This window comes from Antennarius striatus, chromosome 14 (assembly GCF_040054535.1).
Source record: "Antennarius striatus isolate MH-2024 chromosome 14, ASM4005453v1, whole genome shotgun sequence".
NCBI lineage: Eukaryota > Metazoa > Chordata > Actinopteri > Lophiiformes > Antennariidae > Antennarius > Antennarius striatus.
In genome coordinates, this window is record NC_090789.1 from 11,900,346 (window position 1) to 11,915,948 (window position 15,603).

The 15,603-nt window shown below is 38.6% G+C and overlaps 1 protein-coding gene across 2 annotated transcripts in view; it reads right to left on the minus strand.

The window, feature by feature from the left end:
• The window catches only part of trappc9 (trafficking protein particle complex subunit 9), a 166,008-nt gene that overhangs the window by 145,094 nt on the left and 5,311 nt on the right, over positions 1-15,603 (minus strand). For both annotated transcript variants that reach the window (XM_068333598.1, XM_068333597.1), the window contains 4 exons: positions 15,468-15,589; positions 13,491-13,616; positions 12,165-12,381; positions 9,182-9,325 (listed from right to left, as the gene is read on the minus strand). In XM_068333598.1, coding sequence (XP_068189699.1) covers positions 9,182-9,325; positions 12,165-12,381; positions 13,491-13,616; positions 15,468-15,589 — 609 coding nt within the window. The remainder of the gene's footprint in view (positions 1-9,181; positions 9,326-12,164; positions 12,382-13,490; positions 13,617-15,467; positions 15,590-15,603) is intronic.

A 15,603-nucleotide genomic window follows, 5' to 3' on the forward strand; every position in this document is an offset into this window, starting at 1 on the left:
AATATGGGAAAGATAGGGCCTTTATCAAATCTAATTTAGCACTTTTAAATGTCAGGTCTCTGGAGGAGAAATCTTTTTTAATCAATGATTTTATTACTAAGCACAAGCTTGATTTGATGTTTTTAACAGAAACTTGGTTAGGACAAGATAACAGTGTAGCAGTTCTTATTGAGTCAACCCCTCCAAACTTCAGTTTCATGAGTGAAGCTAGAATGCATAAGAAAGGAGAAGGGGTCGTCATTCTGTTCAATAACAAACTCCAGTGTAAGAAAATATCCTTTAGGAAGTTTGATTCTTTTGACTATGTTGCTCTTCAGTCAAAACTCTATTGAGCTACATTTATAACTATTTACAGACCTCCTGAATACAACACAGTTTATTGATGACTTTGCTAAGCTGTTGTCTATTGTGTGCATTGAATATGACTATGTTGTTTTAGTGGGCGATTTTAAAATTCATGTTGATAATACGAAAGATGGAAATGCTAAAGAACTCTTGAACCTCCTGGACAGTGCTGGGCTTTCTCAGCATGTAACATTTTCCATACATGACAAGGGGCATACATTGGATCTAATTATTTCCAAAGGTTTTAATATTTTGGACCTTGTGGTGACTGATATTCCCCTTTCTGATCATTACTGTGTTTTTATTTACCATCACCCAGCCTGCCCTCAGCTTCTCTTGATGACCTTGTAAATGCTTTCAGTTCTGACGTCTTGGCTGTTATGGATTCCTTCGCTCTGATTAAGACCCAAGTTCTGTCATTCGGGAAAAAGTCACCCTGGAGAAATTCCACGCTGGTTAAAAGCCCAAAGTTTGTAGACAAGTAGAGCGCAGGTGGCGCAAAACCAAACTCCAGGTTCATAACGACATCTACAACGACAGTCTTTCTACGACCAGGAACTAAAAAATGCAAGACAAAATTTTTTCTCAGAGATTATCAATAGAAAGAGTAATAATGCTCGCACACTGTTTTCTATTGTAGACAGACTGACAAATCCCACAGCATCAGTCCCTTCTGAGCTGCTATCCAACAAGTCATGCAAGGACTGCAGTGTTTTTCAGGGATAAAATATTACAGATAAGACAAAAAGTAAGCGTCTCTCTCTCTCAAGAAAAATCACAATGTCCCTTCTGCCATCTTCTTCTCCAGGTTATCTTGAACATTTTAACCTTATAGACCACACAGCTTTGAAAGAAACAGTTAAAATAGTTAAAATACGCAACATGCTGCCTTTGAAATTTTTCAAGAAATGTTTGTAATTACATTGCTCCTAATGAACTACTCATAGTGAATAATTCTCTACAATCAGGGCAGTTGGCCTAGGCCTTAAAAGCTGCAGTAATAAAACCACTTCCAAAAAAGCCCAACCAGGATGCTTCAACAATAAGTAACTACGGGCCCATATCAAATCTTCCCATTTTTGGGAAAAAATATTGAACAGGCTGTTTTTCAACAGATTCTCAGTTTTATGATGGCATAATCTGACTGGATATCCTGACTGGACCTTTGTGAAGGCTCACACAAGATCCAGAAAGGAGAATAACCCAGTGGGGGGGGGGGGGGGCAAGTATTACGGTATAGTGATCCTATATGTGTCTGGAGTGTCTGAAAAACTGAGGAGGATCTTTAACAAACACCAGGTTCCAGTCTATTTTAAGCCCGGCAACACCCTCGGACAGAGACTGGTCCACCTGTAAGGTCCCACACCCCACAGTCAGAAGATCAATCTGGTATATGCAGTCAAATGCTATGCGGAATGCTCAGATGTCTACATAGGGGAAACCAAACAACCATTACACAAGCGCATGATCCAACACAGAAGAGCCAACACATCAGGACAGGACTCAGCCGTCTTCCTTCACTTAAAGGAAGAGGGACACTCATTTCAGGATACAGATGTTCAGATCTTGGACAGGGAACATAGATGGTTTGAGAGAGGAATGAAAGAAGCCATCCATGTCAAAGTAGAGAAGCCATCTCTGAACAGGGGGGTGGTCTGTGACATCACCTTTCGCCCATTTACAATTAGGTCCTTTCGAATCTCCCAAAAAGAATTTAACACAGGTGATGTGTCTCATGCTAAAGACCCTCATTAGTATACAAAGGCTCAGTGAAACTCGCATTTCAACAACCCCCCTTTGACACCCCCTAGCACCCCCATCAACCATCGTCGAGGAGCCAGGCGGGTTTCAACTACAGTCGTTGAAATGTGAAAAGCACTGACCACACCTCACAGGGTTAATAAAGTGGTACAAGACCAGCCACCTTCAGAACTGAAGAAGCCTCTTGGATGAGAGGTGAAACGTTTTCAAGAAACTTACTTAGAGTCCAGCGGATTGATTTAAACAGTGTTGGATAACCATAACCTGGATAACTGAGAACCTACACCGACAAATACAAATTGGGAGCCAGAAATCCACTGCCAGTAGATGAGAGCGAAGTTGGAAAAGGATGGAGTGACAGAAGTTTGGAAAGAAGAAAAGAAGTAATGAAGGAAAAGGGGAATAAGGAGGCAATGTGACCTCAAAACTGGGCAAAAGGGAGAAAATCAGAAGGAAAATAAAAAATAAAAAAAGAAGTCATCCTGATTCAAAGTTTTAATGACTGATAACCTACTAAGAAAAATTTTTGACACTTTTTTTCTAATCCCTCCTTTATGCGCTCAGCATAATGAATTGAGCAGCAAACTCTCTGGGTGACGGCACGGTGGCACAATGAGCAGACGCTGTTGCCTCACAGCAAAAAGGTTCCAGGTTTTAGTTCATTCTGTGTGGAGTTTGTATGTTCTCTCTGGGTGGGTGCGTGGATGGGTGGGTGGATGGGGTGCTGTGAAAACTTCATGTAAATCTTATCTTAAGAATTGGGGTGGTGACACACTATCCATCCAACTCTTCATACTGTATACCCATACCATGTAAAGTCTTCTAATAATTTTACCATGACATTCTCCTGACATTTTCAGGAGCAAACATGGCAGGAGCACCACTGATTCATAGTACAATTGAATATTGCCGGGTGGTGAGGTTTGATTATCTTCTGGCAATAGAATTACTATTTGTGATACCAAAGTTATTTTCCATTGTGCAGAAGTTGCATGCCAGTGATTTCAGAAATGTAGGTTTTGTGTTAAAAAACATTTTTTAGCAAAAGCAAGACAGGCTTGCTGTCTTGTAGGCGTGTCATGGCTTTGAGACAACCAAAGCTCTGCGAGGTTAAATTGACAGAAAAAGTATTATTTGACTCGTTGTCCGGCCTGCTTTATGCCAAGCTGCCAAGCTCACTGAACAAACACAACAAAGCACATTGTTAGCCTGAGAGCTGCAACAAGAGTCCAGATAAGCAAGGAAACATTTTTACACTCAGCAGAAAGAGGACAGAAAACATACAAGTCATAATGCTTTGCACAATTCCCCAGACGAGAGGATCTCATCTCCAAGTGTCAACAGTCAAGCAGAGGATAATAACTTCAAGGCAGAATGAAAGGCAGTGTGGGAAAATTTTGCACTGAATACTTCTCTCTGAAAACCGATCTTTCATGACCTGACAGAAGAGAAAAGATGCACTCTCTGAAACACCTTTTAAATCTTACGACAGCTAGAAGTTTGTTTATTCTTTCTTGGCAACCACCTGATTACTGCCTTCAGCAGTTTGATACAACCAGTCTCTTCTGACTCAACAGTGACCTTACGCCATACAAATTAGTGTGACAGCAATGAGAAAGCTTGGGTACTGAGACAGCTTTTATTTTAGTCAATGACACTTACTCATCAAAATGTGTCTTTTCTAATGCAGCACGCATCAATAGAGATTGCTCAGAAACGTATTAAGCCTATACTTCATGAAAAGTAAAATAATGCAAAGTAAAGTTTGTGTTAAAATAAAATCTTCATTAATTTTGACTGATATACTGAAAACATCAGTCTTTGAAGCATGCTGTCATACATATTGGAAGGAAAAAAGCATTTGAAGCAGCAACAGTACTGTTGTGATTATGCCTCAGAGCTAGCAATATTGCCTTAGCAGTATTATTCCTTGAACGAATCTGGTTAGACCATCAGTTTTATATTGCCTATTGGAGGAAAAATGCCACCAAAAACAGCCAGCTTGAGGGGTTGAGTCAAAAGGACACTTTCCCCATCCATGAGCAGGCACAGTCTATGTTATATATAACTCATTATCACAGCATGTACACATAGTTTTTGTGTCAAAATTCAATATCTGTGTGACATGTTCTTGCAGACTTATCAGATAAGCACAAATTAAAGTATTCTGTGTTTGTGGTGTATGGCTCTTTGAGTTAATTCATGTTCTAGAGTAAAGTGTGATTTCTACAAACAAGCACCCATCAAAATGACCCAGATGAGTTCACACTTGCTGACTGTTTATCAGCAAAAAAACAGCATAAGATCATTGACATATCTGTGTATCAAACAGGCATTACCTTTATTGAGATAGCACTCCAGTGGACAGAGAAATATAAAATAACACTAGAAGCTGACGCTGGACTGCAAGCTCTTCATGTTCTTGAATATAACCCGAAATTATATTTATATATTCCATTCCCTATTTAAAAAAAGTATTTGACAAAATAAAGTCAAAAATACACTTAAGGTCCAACTGAGATATTTTTTTATTTACTATGCTTGAAGCCATGTTTTATACTAATTTACAGACACTATGTGGTGGAAGTGAAAGCAGAGTTTCAAATAAAATAAATGACAAAGGCAGACTGTTGAAACATTTCAATTGGGATTTATCGAATTATAATGTGGAAAAAAAAATACTGACAGACCAGAGATGTGGCAACTGTTTCATGAATAATTTAGAATTTTCTGCCTTTCAAAAGCTTGAATCATGAAATGTGCCGTAAGTGAATCATAAATCTTCAAGACAATAAACAAAAAAGTTTTTAAAAACGTAATCCCTGCGCGATACAAAATGAGTGACTGAAAGAGGGACATTAATCTTTCAGCTATGATACTCACTGGTAAGCATAGTTTAACAAAACTATCCATCTTCATTTTACCGATCATGATACCCTGACTGTTATGTGCCTACAAAATGTTTTTTCTCAGTGCAAATTACAAACTGACTTTAGGGTTTAACCAGCTTCCTGAACGAAATAGGTAATGCAATCCAATCATATGTAACATGCAGCTGATGTGAAAAGATGTTAGGCTTAGTTGAAACTATATTTTGCCCTACTCAAGCATGACCGGCAGACGTGGTGAGCCGTCCATTCATTATGACCTCCCTCACTGGCCATAACTGTAGTTTTTGGCTGCAAGGAACAACAGTAGAGTCATAATAATTGTAATTATTTTTGTAAAGCTGACAGGGGTGAATCAGAAACAAGTAAGGAGGAAGGGAGAGAAAACATTCGCATAAATCCCTACAGATAGGTGGGTAAACAAGATTATGCGAAAGTTTATGCAAACCTGTCAGCAGCTTCCACAAACTGTTGCTCTACTTTAAATAGCTTTAATTAAGCATGCAAAGAACTCAAACTAAAAGCAACTAATTAAAGTAAACAACAAAATAGCTTAATTCCACTCTCTCATTATTAAGGAACTGTCTTTGAACATGTACACATTCATTTTTTCTGTAGCAGTCCACCCTTTATGGTGTCTGGGTGGGGGTGGGGTGAGGAGTAGAGCACATTAAAGTTGATGTTGGGTGGATGTGGGATAGGATATACGTTCACCCTTTTGGCCAATTTTATAGTCACTAATTCACCTCTATGGCATGTTTTTGACAGTTGGAGGAAGGCGGAGAATCTCAAACGAGAACATGGGGAGAACATGCAAAAGTCCCTCGGGCAGATTTGAACCCTGGACTTTCTCAATTTGAAGTAACAACCCAATCCACTACAGAACCAGGCCTTCAACATCAGAAAGTAGATCATAACTATCATGTCTATGGGAATCAGGCTTCGTTATATCAGTAAGAATTTAATTACAAATAAATAAATGGTGATATCTACATGAAGTTCTGTGGAAAAAAAATGTGACAAATTTTTGGCTATTTCACCCAATATCCCTCGTCTGAGACTTATATTACACTTTTAACTATGAAAAAAGATTAATAAATGTTTTGGTATTGAGTGAAGATTGTTAAAAATATTAATATTGTTTGGGACCTACTCTGGAAACAAACTCAAGCAGATGGATCGTGCACAAGGCAGCTTGTCAGTGCTTGGTGTTTGTGAAGAATTTTTCTGGGTGGTTCTTGAGTTATATTCTAGAAATGAGACATGACAGACTGACGAACACAAGCCACTCTGATATTCCCTTCCTCACGGCAACGGATTAATAATATGCGTCTACTTTTTTGTGAAATTCTGCCCAATATACCAGAGATAATAACAAAGTTGGGCCAATATTACTTGTTGTCAAGTTCTCTGTGTAGATTCCTTTATGTTGCACCAAACGCTGGAGGCTATAAAGCTAAAAAAAAAAAACTCCAAACAGCAACAACACAGACCACCTGAGACCTACAACCGCTGCTTATCAACCATCTGGGTAAAACATCAAAATAAGTGAATGTCTACATTTAAATTTTGGGTGAATAGGATGTGGAATGAAACCTGGAGATAGTATGCACACCTCTCAAACTGTCAGAGGTCTTCCATAGACTGTGGCCTTAGACACATCAATCTGATTATGATCAAGGAGTTATGTGAAAAGATGTAAATCAGAAGGTACATTAACACTACAACCTACACCTCTTAAGAGACACTCCAGTTCATTTAAAAGGCAACAAGGATAATTTGTTTTATTTCAGCATTGGCATAATGGTTAGATATTCACTGAGAAAATCACTCTGAACATGTGAGTGAGGAATCAAATAGTACTGATGAATTAACAAGGATACTGCTTAGTTTATATCCCACTTAAGAGTTAAAAAGTATTTGAAGAGTTGTTGTTTTTTTCCTTTTCAGGCTTCAAAGATGTTGACTGTTAAATAACTTACTCAATTCATGGTGTGCCTCCCTAATAGTCATCCAATCCTGACATGTGGTAGTGTTCATTTTTATTTCTGTTCAGCTATTTTTCAAGGATCTGGTTTTCACAATGCTCCATCTAAAATGTGCATAACTTGTCAACACCACTAACAATAGGCTCTGATTCTTCTGCACAATTAGCATCAATCATAACCTCTCCTAAGTCACTCTGCTGTTTCTGCACCTGAGTTGTGTTTTTAATCTCAATCTGCCTTACTGTACTGATGCTATTCCCATCAATTTTCTGGTAATAAGCTATAATTAGCTTGATGTGATGAACCAGTAATGACCCAGAGGAAGCACCACCTCTGACTCTACCTCTGCTGAAAGGTAGAGGCTTCCATAAAACATCTGAGCTGTGTTTCTAACAATAACATCCTAGAGCTGAAAAGGTGTATTCAGCATCAGAGTAGCCTTTGAAAATAGAGTTGTTACTCTGGCCTCTGAATGATGCGGATGACATTAAATTCAAAAAGGTGATGCATCCAGGCCAACAGAAACCATCTTTACAATCCTGGAAAAATATCATATTTACAAAACTTAAGCAGCACTAAAGTAGAGAAGAGAGACAATATCTAGAGCTCTTGTAATCAGTGCTTTCTATTTTGGGGGGTTTTTCAATGAAATTCTTTTTATAGTATCTCTAACAAATTAAACACTGCTACACACATTTACATGCCCATATTTTGCATTAAAACTGCCATCATGCTCCTTGCCCAATGAAGATATATTTAATCTTATCATTGACTCCTACACTGAATATCATTTTCAGCTATTTTTCAATTTCTCTCGATGGAAGATGATTCAGTTTTCAAAGCTCTGAAATCCCAGACAGCATTTCTTGCAACACAATGTCTTCACCAGTCTTTTGTTGTTTCAAATCATGACATTGTGTACAGGGTGACTGCGCTCTGAAGGTCAAAAAAGGGAAAAAACATTTGGAACATAGTTGGTTGAGCATGCAGCCACAGCCAGTAATGAATAATAGCCTCATAAAGACTCTTATTATTCACCATTTAAGGATTTGATTACATCAAAACTGTAGGTTTATTAAAGAGAACTTTTGTTTATTTTTTTTGAGCAGTGTATATATATATATATATATATATATATATATATATATATATATATATGCACTGCTCAAAAAATGTAAAGGGAACACTTAAACAACACAATGTAACTCCAGGTCAACCACAACCACAGGCCCATAATACATACACTTAGGTGGCCTGTGGGCATGCAGTGTGGGGGAGGTCGAGTGGCAAGCAGCTCCTGCATGGTGCACCCTAAAGAGCAACTTGTAAAGGTGACGGCGCTTTGCTCAAGGGCACCTCAGCTGTGCTCGGTAGGTAAGCTGTCAACTCACACTGTCAGTGCAAACTCCGAGGTGGCTGGGCAGGGACGGGAATCAAACCGCCGATTTTGGAACATTAGACGACCCGCTCTACCGCCGGCTCTACCGCTGAACCACTGCTGATGTGTGAATATTTCCCGTGTTTGTGCGAACAAAAACCAAGAATTTTAAGGCAAATGATTTTTCTTTAACAAGCTTTGTGACATTTTTAATATCACGCTATAGATGGGAATAGTAGAAATCAAAGGAGGGCACATAAACTGTAATTACATCACAGCATTTTCCTACCATGTGGTATATGTGAGTCTACACAGTAACATTATTAGAGCAGGGCTTTCTCTTTGAATGCTGTGGATTCTGGGATGCACAAGTCCCTTTGGTGATGTTATATATTTTATACAGTAAGCTTGCTTCATCTCATTCATACCTCATCTCCTTGCTTGCCCTCCCTCCCTTCCTCACTACCTCCATTCTCATGCGCTGTAGCCAACAATGGATTATGCTGGCCTCTATTCTGCGGCCAGTGGACTGTCTGGCTCGTGCTGCTTTAGTAAAACCTTATCTCTTGGCTGTACAGGACTTCTGGTCAGTGCACAATGTTGCACTCTAGCCAAGAAAAAGCTGGCTTTGTTCTGCAACACCTTATTAAGCACAGTGTATAGTGCTGCAATAACCAGAGCAAAAGGTGGCTGCTTCTACATTTCTAAAGGATGGGTATGCCACTGGAAATACTTCACAAGGCTTTAAATTCTCCAACAAAAGGGGCAGTGTGATAGTGTTACTTTCCGAGCCTCTTTCTGGCATTATATTCAGAGCTGACCTTGATCAGACAGGAAGTCCAGCATAGTTTGCAGCAGGAAGGACAGGTGTCGAACAGACAAGCCCGGGTTGCCCATGCGACGGGAGGCGTACACAAGCTCATGGAGGAGGCGCATTTGAACAGCAGCCCAGCCTCTGTGGGTCCCTGAGAGAGAGACAGAGACAGAGACAGACAGAGACACAAAGCAGATGAGAATTCAAGTGAACACAACTGATGAGGCTCACTGTTGTCATCATGATTTTAGCTCTAAGGTCAGACAAATGCACAGAAATGAAGTCACTTCTGAACAATATCTGTATTCACAAATGTCACTGTCATTGTTCAAGTGATGAAAACATTTTTTGATAGCTCTTTGTTCATTCTGAAGCAAATCTGTTTAAAAAACAAAAGGATTGTTCTCCAACTTTATGGAGAGTACAGTCTTGTAATGAAAGTTCAGACAAAACTAGCAAACATTTTCCCTTTTGAAGGAAATATTTTACTACATGTTGAATTAAGTCAATACTTGGTAATGGTAGTGACAATGTTCCACAGAATAAACCCCAACATTAACCACAGCTGGGGGGCGGGGGGGGGGGCAGATTGTGATCACAAGTTGAACTCCAAATTTAAAAAGTGGATTTTAAAATTTAGGAAATTTACGTTGAAAATACATTTCCATAATATGAAAAGAGAAAATATTTATCCTGGGGCTTTGACAATAATCTTAGTCCCTTGTCCCAGCAAATCCACATAATGCAAACATGACTACTGTCAAGTGGATTCAGGAGCTGCAAAAGAATATGTGCTCTTGCTTTACAAAGACATCTCAGTATCATTCTAGCCTGACACCGCCAGTTACATAAGATCATCGCCCCCCAACAGATCCCCTGCTCCACTCCCAGCTGTCGACTGTTGACTCATTAAGTGGGAAAAAATTGGAGGAAAGATGTGCTGGGGAGGCTGAGGGGCCCGGAGAGAGGCAAGGATGATATCTGCTAAACACTTTCATGTTTTCTCAACACAAATATCACGTCCACTAACATCACTTCAGCTCCATGATGCTTTATGGTTATCAGCAGTTTTTTGACATGGTTATTCTTCAGCCTGACTTCTGAACCAAGTGCAAATCCATTTTCTTCTTTTTATACGCTTGATTTTACTGTTGTGAACGCAGTCTAAAAATAGCTGACTTCTATCTGTCTGCCAAAACCATCACTTCTAGAGAACCTGAATCCAGAGGACACTGGATTTTCTGGGCATTTCTTTTTGCTTCAAGACAATGATGACTTCATTTGTGGTAAATTGTAGTCCAAGTAAAGTGATTGCCAATTAATTCAATACACTCCAGAAAAAAACTCTGTAAGGGCAAGGAAAGAGCAAAGACCAAAACTCAATGTACTTTAATACGAAAGAGAAAGAAAACATTAGAGAGCGGATCCACCTTTCACTGGGGGGTGAAAAAGGGCCTACATGCCACTTAAAAAGCTATTTGTTCCACTGTACCTTAGACCATAGTCGCCTCATTGGAATGCAACATTGATCGCCATTTCCTTTCTCACTTGAACTTGCCTCTCCAGCTTATTGCTTGCTAAACTCCCACCTGATCCTGCCTGACAAAAACCAGGCCCTGCTCATTCCCTGCTGTTCCAGCAGCAGAGTGGAGACAACTAGACCAGGATGCTACAGATGATACATTTGTATGGAAAAAGATTTAAGCTCATAAGTGCCATGGATAGTGATTGATGTATTTTTAGAAAAATTAATTTGCATACTGATACTTTAAAATAAGTGAAATGTCCGGGGGGAAAAAGTCTACTATACAGTATGTATTGTATTACAGGACTGATAAAAGTAAAGCTGTTAGAAAAGAGATTGGGATAAATATTACTGTCTCATACAAAATGTAATCATCTAATTATCAATCTATGACAAATGTTATCACAGATTTTATTTAACTCTTGAATAACTGCTCCATTTCTATCAGTTCTAATTAAACACATGGATAAAACCAGTGACTCGCGCAACTGAGGACAGGAATATTTTGAGGCAGACAGTTCTAAACAGTTTTTGTACCCATTACATCTCACATCGGTTTGATTCATCAATAAAATCACAAATACGGACTCAGTAGGTAGGTCCTGTTAATTTACCATATTCTAATTCCAATTAACCCAACCTTTCACAGTTGATGTGCAAAACACAGACTGTTTACAGCTTGTTTTTCACAAAGCATTTATTTCAGCAGGCCTTAAAATTAACAGCTTACCAGAGAAAACCCTTTCAGTACTGCATGATTAGTTGGTCATAAGAGAACATTTTAGTGTCCCTGAGCTGTTCTGTTCACTGAACTGTCTTTTGTGTTGCCAATACTTGCCTTTGAGTGGATTCATTGAGTATTGGTCAATAGCCTACACGCATATCTGAGCGTGTACAAAAGCCTGGATCAGGTTCTGATTGTTTCTCTTTTTGAGGAAAGTGGTGACTTTGAATGTTCAAATGTTCAGTTGAAGGAGCACACTTGAAAAAGACAGATGTGGAATGAAGTGATTTAATTAATTCTTTCATCTATTAAATATGTTTACACTGCTGATATATGTAACCCAGCTCTCACAAGAGGCTTTTAATGTTCAAAAAAGTTCATCCAGTGAGATTTACTTGTTCTAACTGATGTAAAACCAGCATTTAATAAATAGTGACTCGAGGATTTCACAAACTTATTGGTAGCGGTTGGCCATTTTTGTAACTTTGGCGCAAAGTGCGCTCCTCTCCCTCTGTTTCTATCTCAATTAAGCACATTGTGTTTCCCATACAGAGATTTATTACCGTATATTTCGGACATAGGCCGCTATTTTGTTTTACACACTTTGAATCCTGAGGCTTAACCAATGATGAGGTTAATCAATAGAATTTTACAGGCTAACAGCCTCTAGGCGAACACTTTCATTACCTCCAGAAAGAAGGGTAAGTCTCCAGCATGTCCTAACCATGTTTCCAGCTTTACCTTTGCTGAAGTCCTTGGGATCAAGCGACAGACTGTATCCAGGCAAAGTCTCCAGCAGCAACTTATAGCAGGCCCTCCAGCCAGGCTCTGGGATGGTGGGGGCCACACATTGCATGGCTGCAACTCGTTTGAAGAACGCAGACTTGCGATTGAAGCCGATCAGTTCGTAAAGCTCAGACAGGATGCTGTATCTTTGGATCTTCTCCTCCTCTGATAGCTGCATTTATGGAGACAACATTGAACCTTCCTGTCTATGAACCAAGTATCACTTATTTTGGCTCTCTGCACTTGAATGATGAAACCTCACATAATAGAATGATGTTTGAGAGATGGATTTTTTTTTTCATTTATCTGTTAAAGCAAGAACATTTCTCAGCACTTAGAATACAACTCAAATTATTGTGTGGATTTACAGGTTAAGTTTTGTAATATCACAACTATTTTGGAAGCAAAATTAATTGCACCCAAAATGCATCTTACACATGTATAACTTGTATAACGAAAATGAAGTGTGCAGGAACACAATAATGAAAATAGCCTTCTTAGACACATTTTTGATCTTGATCTTAAAATGTTGTTATGAAAAAATCTTTGCTTATTCAAACTTAATTTTCATTAATGGAGCAGGAGGGGACGTGGCTTTATACATTTTTAACAAAGCAATTAAACTTTGAAAACTAATATCAAACAAAAGTTATAATTCAAAGTTCAAGCATGCCTGGAGGGCATTTTTTAACGATCCAAACATAACTGTAGTCCTCATATGGAGTTAAGACAACCCTCTAAATTCCTTAAGTACAGCTGAACAGCCCTGAAGGGGGGGTCTGGCTTACAAACTGCAGTCGATGTAAGTTAAATGCAATAATGAAACCAAACGGCAACTTATGTGGAATGGAAAGAAGTACACAGTTTTATATTGCTGGCCACCAAAAACAAAGAGACTTATGACTTATAAGGATTACAGCGCTATATATATTTACAAGCACAGTTAACTAAACTGAATATTTACAATATCATAATATTACTTCTAGTATTTAGCGTTCAATTCTGAGAAAAAAGGTCACAAAAATAACAAAGGTTGAGGTTTAAATAGATGCACCAGTCACAGAATGAAATAAGACTCGAAGATAAAATTTGTGCAAAAGACAAAACAGTTTCTCGGTTTTGTGATAAAAACTAAAAAGATTAGACTGTGGGAATGATTTGTTTCAGGAGTTCAGTTGTGTATCCTGGAGTCTCGCTGGTTCTACTGTACACCATACTGCCAGTAATATTAATCATCCCGTGCAGCTGGAAGGCCATTCATACTGCAGTGTGGTAACATACCTGTCCCAGGTTGATATAAACAGCGTTCTGCAGGAACTCTGAGGCCTCCCTAGCCCTCTTCTGTATGGCCAGCACCCTGACTGCTTTCACACAGGCCTCTAGCTCGATCACTCCTGCATTCTTATACTGTGGGAGATAAGAGCGGGAGTCGTTAATGAGAAATGAATAGTCAACTTCTGCAACCCACCTCATAATCAGAGGGAATGTATTTTCATTAACATAAGACGACCCTCATCAGTCACTGCAGACGTGGGATGACAGACAAGTGTGATAGAGGGCTCCCCTGCTGCTCATTCCTCAGGGATTCCCACACACAACCCCGCTTGTGCTTCCACTGGAAACCAGAACTTCTGCTGTTGATGATGCACAACATCCAAAGAGACTGCAGTTTTTATCTTGCAGTCCCACAACAAGGGCTGCCACGATTAGTTGACTACTCACGATTATGTTGAGTATTAAAATCGCCAACAACTAATTGGATAGTCCACACATTTTGAGAAAGCAAAAGAGAAAAGTGTGCAATCCCATATATACAAGACAGAACTTGCCTTCCACAACAGCACAACTGCGAAGCGCATTGTGGTTTGTGTTTTCTGTAATGTTAAAATTAATAATAATTCCTTAGGTACAGGTACCTGTCTCATTGTTGATGCCAACTACAAAGGAAAGAAAAAAAACAAAAAATAAACCTGAAGTATTTATTTTTGTGTTGTTTAAAAAAGTGCCTTTTCCTTATTTTATTCAGCTCTTTGCTCTTTATGCTCCACATTTCAACAACTGTTTGTTGCTAAAGCATTTTTCATTAAAGGTTCAATGAACTATCATCTTAATTGTCTTGAATTTTATTTAACGTATACCTTCAGCACTTTAAATTGAGAACTTGTGATAGTCATATAAGAGCAGCTTCATACTAATATAATAAGATATGTTTAATATTCAATTTCCCTATTATAATTCAATTCAAATTCAATTCAAAAAAACTTTACCATTCCGCAAGGAGGATAATAGAAGCACATATAAAGCATAGTATTAGTCGACTTAATGAAAAAATGATTGGTGACTAGTCAGCTATCAGAATAATCATTTGTGGAAGCCTTACCCATAACTTCCCTTCACTTCCAATTTTGTTGTCACTGCATAAAATTCAAATTTTGAATGTCTACGTCTTGAGAAGTAGTTTAATTCTGAATGAACAAATCACTTTTAAAAAGGCTGATAGGTCAGAATAAGAACGCAAGTATAAGGCAATTATAATTAAAAATATAAAAACACAGGGTTGTTTCAGTTTGCTAGCTTAATGAGCCTATTCAGCCTACTTTTATGAGTAAAGGATACTCTCATAGCATTCATTGCAACTTTATAAAAGTACAGTAGTCAATGAAAAAAAGCACAAATAAGCAGGCATATGATGTATCATCTTATATAAGATATTCTTGTCACCATGTATTGTTCAGATATTACCAGCCGCATCAGAAATTAATGCTCTGACATCATCAAAGTCACTGACTTCAAATTGTACCAAACAAATCAAACACTGACCCCTGGTGACACGGATGAATATTACAACACAGGTGAGTTGCCCTACTTCAAACAGAGTGCTGAATCAAAGAAATCCACTGATCAATACAATTATTTGACATATTTATCCTATCTAAATACAGCAATGCATCTATACAACTTGTTAACCACATCTATAGTAAACAGTCCTCACATCTTTCAAAATTCAGCAATGAATATTAACCTCTATTTTTAATAAAACAATACATTCACATGAGAGACTTTTATAACACCAAAATAAGTTGGATTTAACATCAGCATCAAACAGCATCTCAGAGCTGATTTCTCTTGCAGTTGTCAGGAGGGCTGGACTGGAATTACATACAACCAAAACTTCTATAGTCTGAGCCCAGCATCATCCATCAATAACGGAGCTAGTTGAATCGTTGATTAAACAGTGTTGTAGCTTTTGGTTGGTACCTTTCCATAGTAGGAGATGGCCTCTTTGTATTTCTCAATAATGTCCTCAGGACTCAGGCAGTTCTTTGCTCGTCCAATCTCAGTGCTGGTGTCCGCACTAATGCCATTGGCTGTGAGGGCACCTAAACTCAAAAGA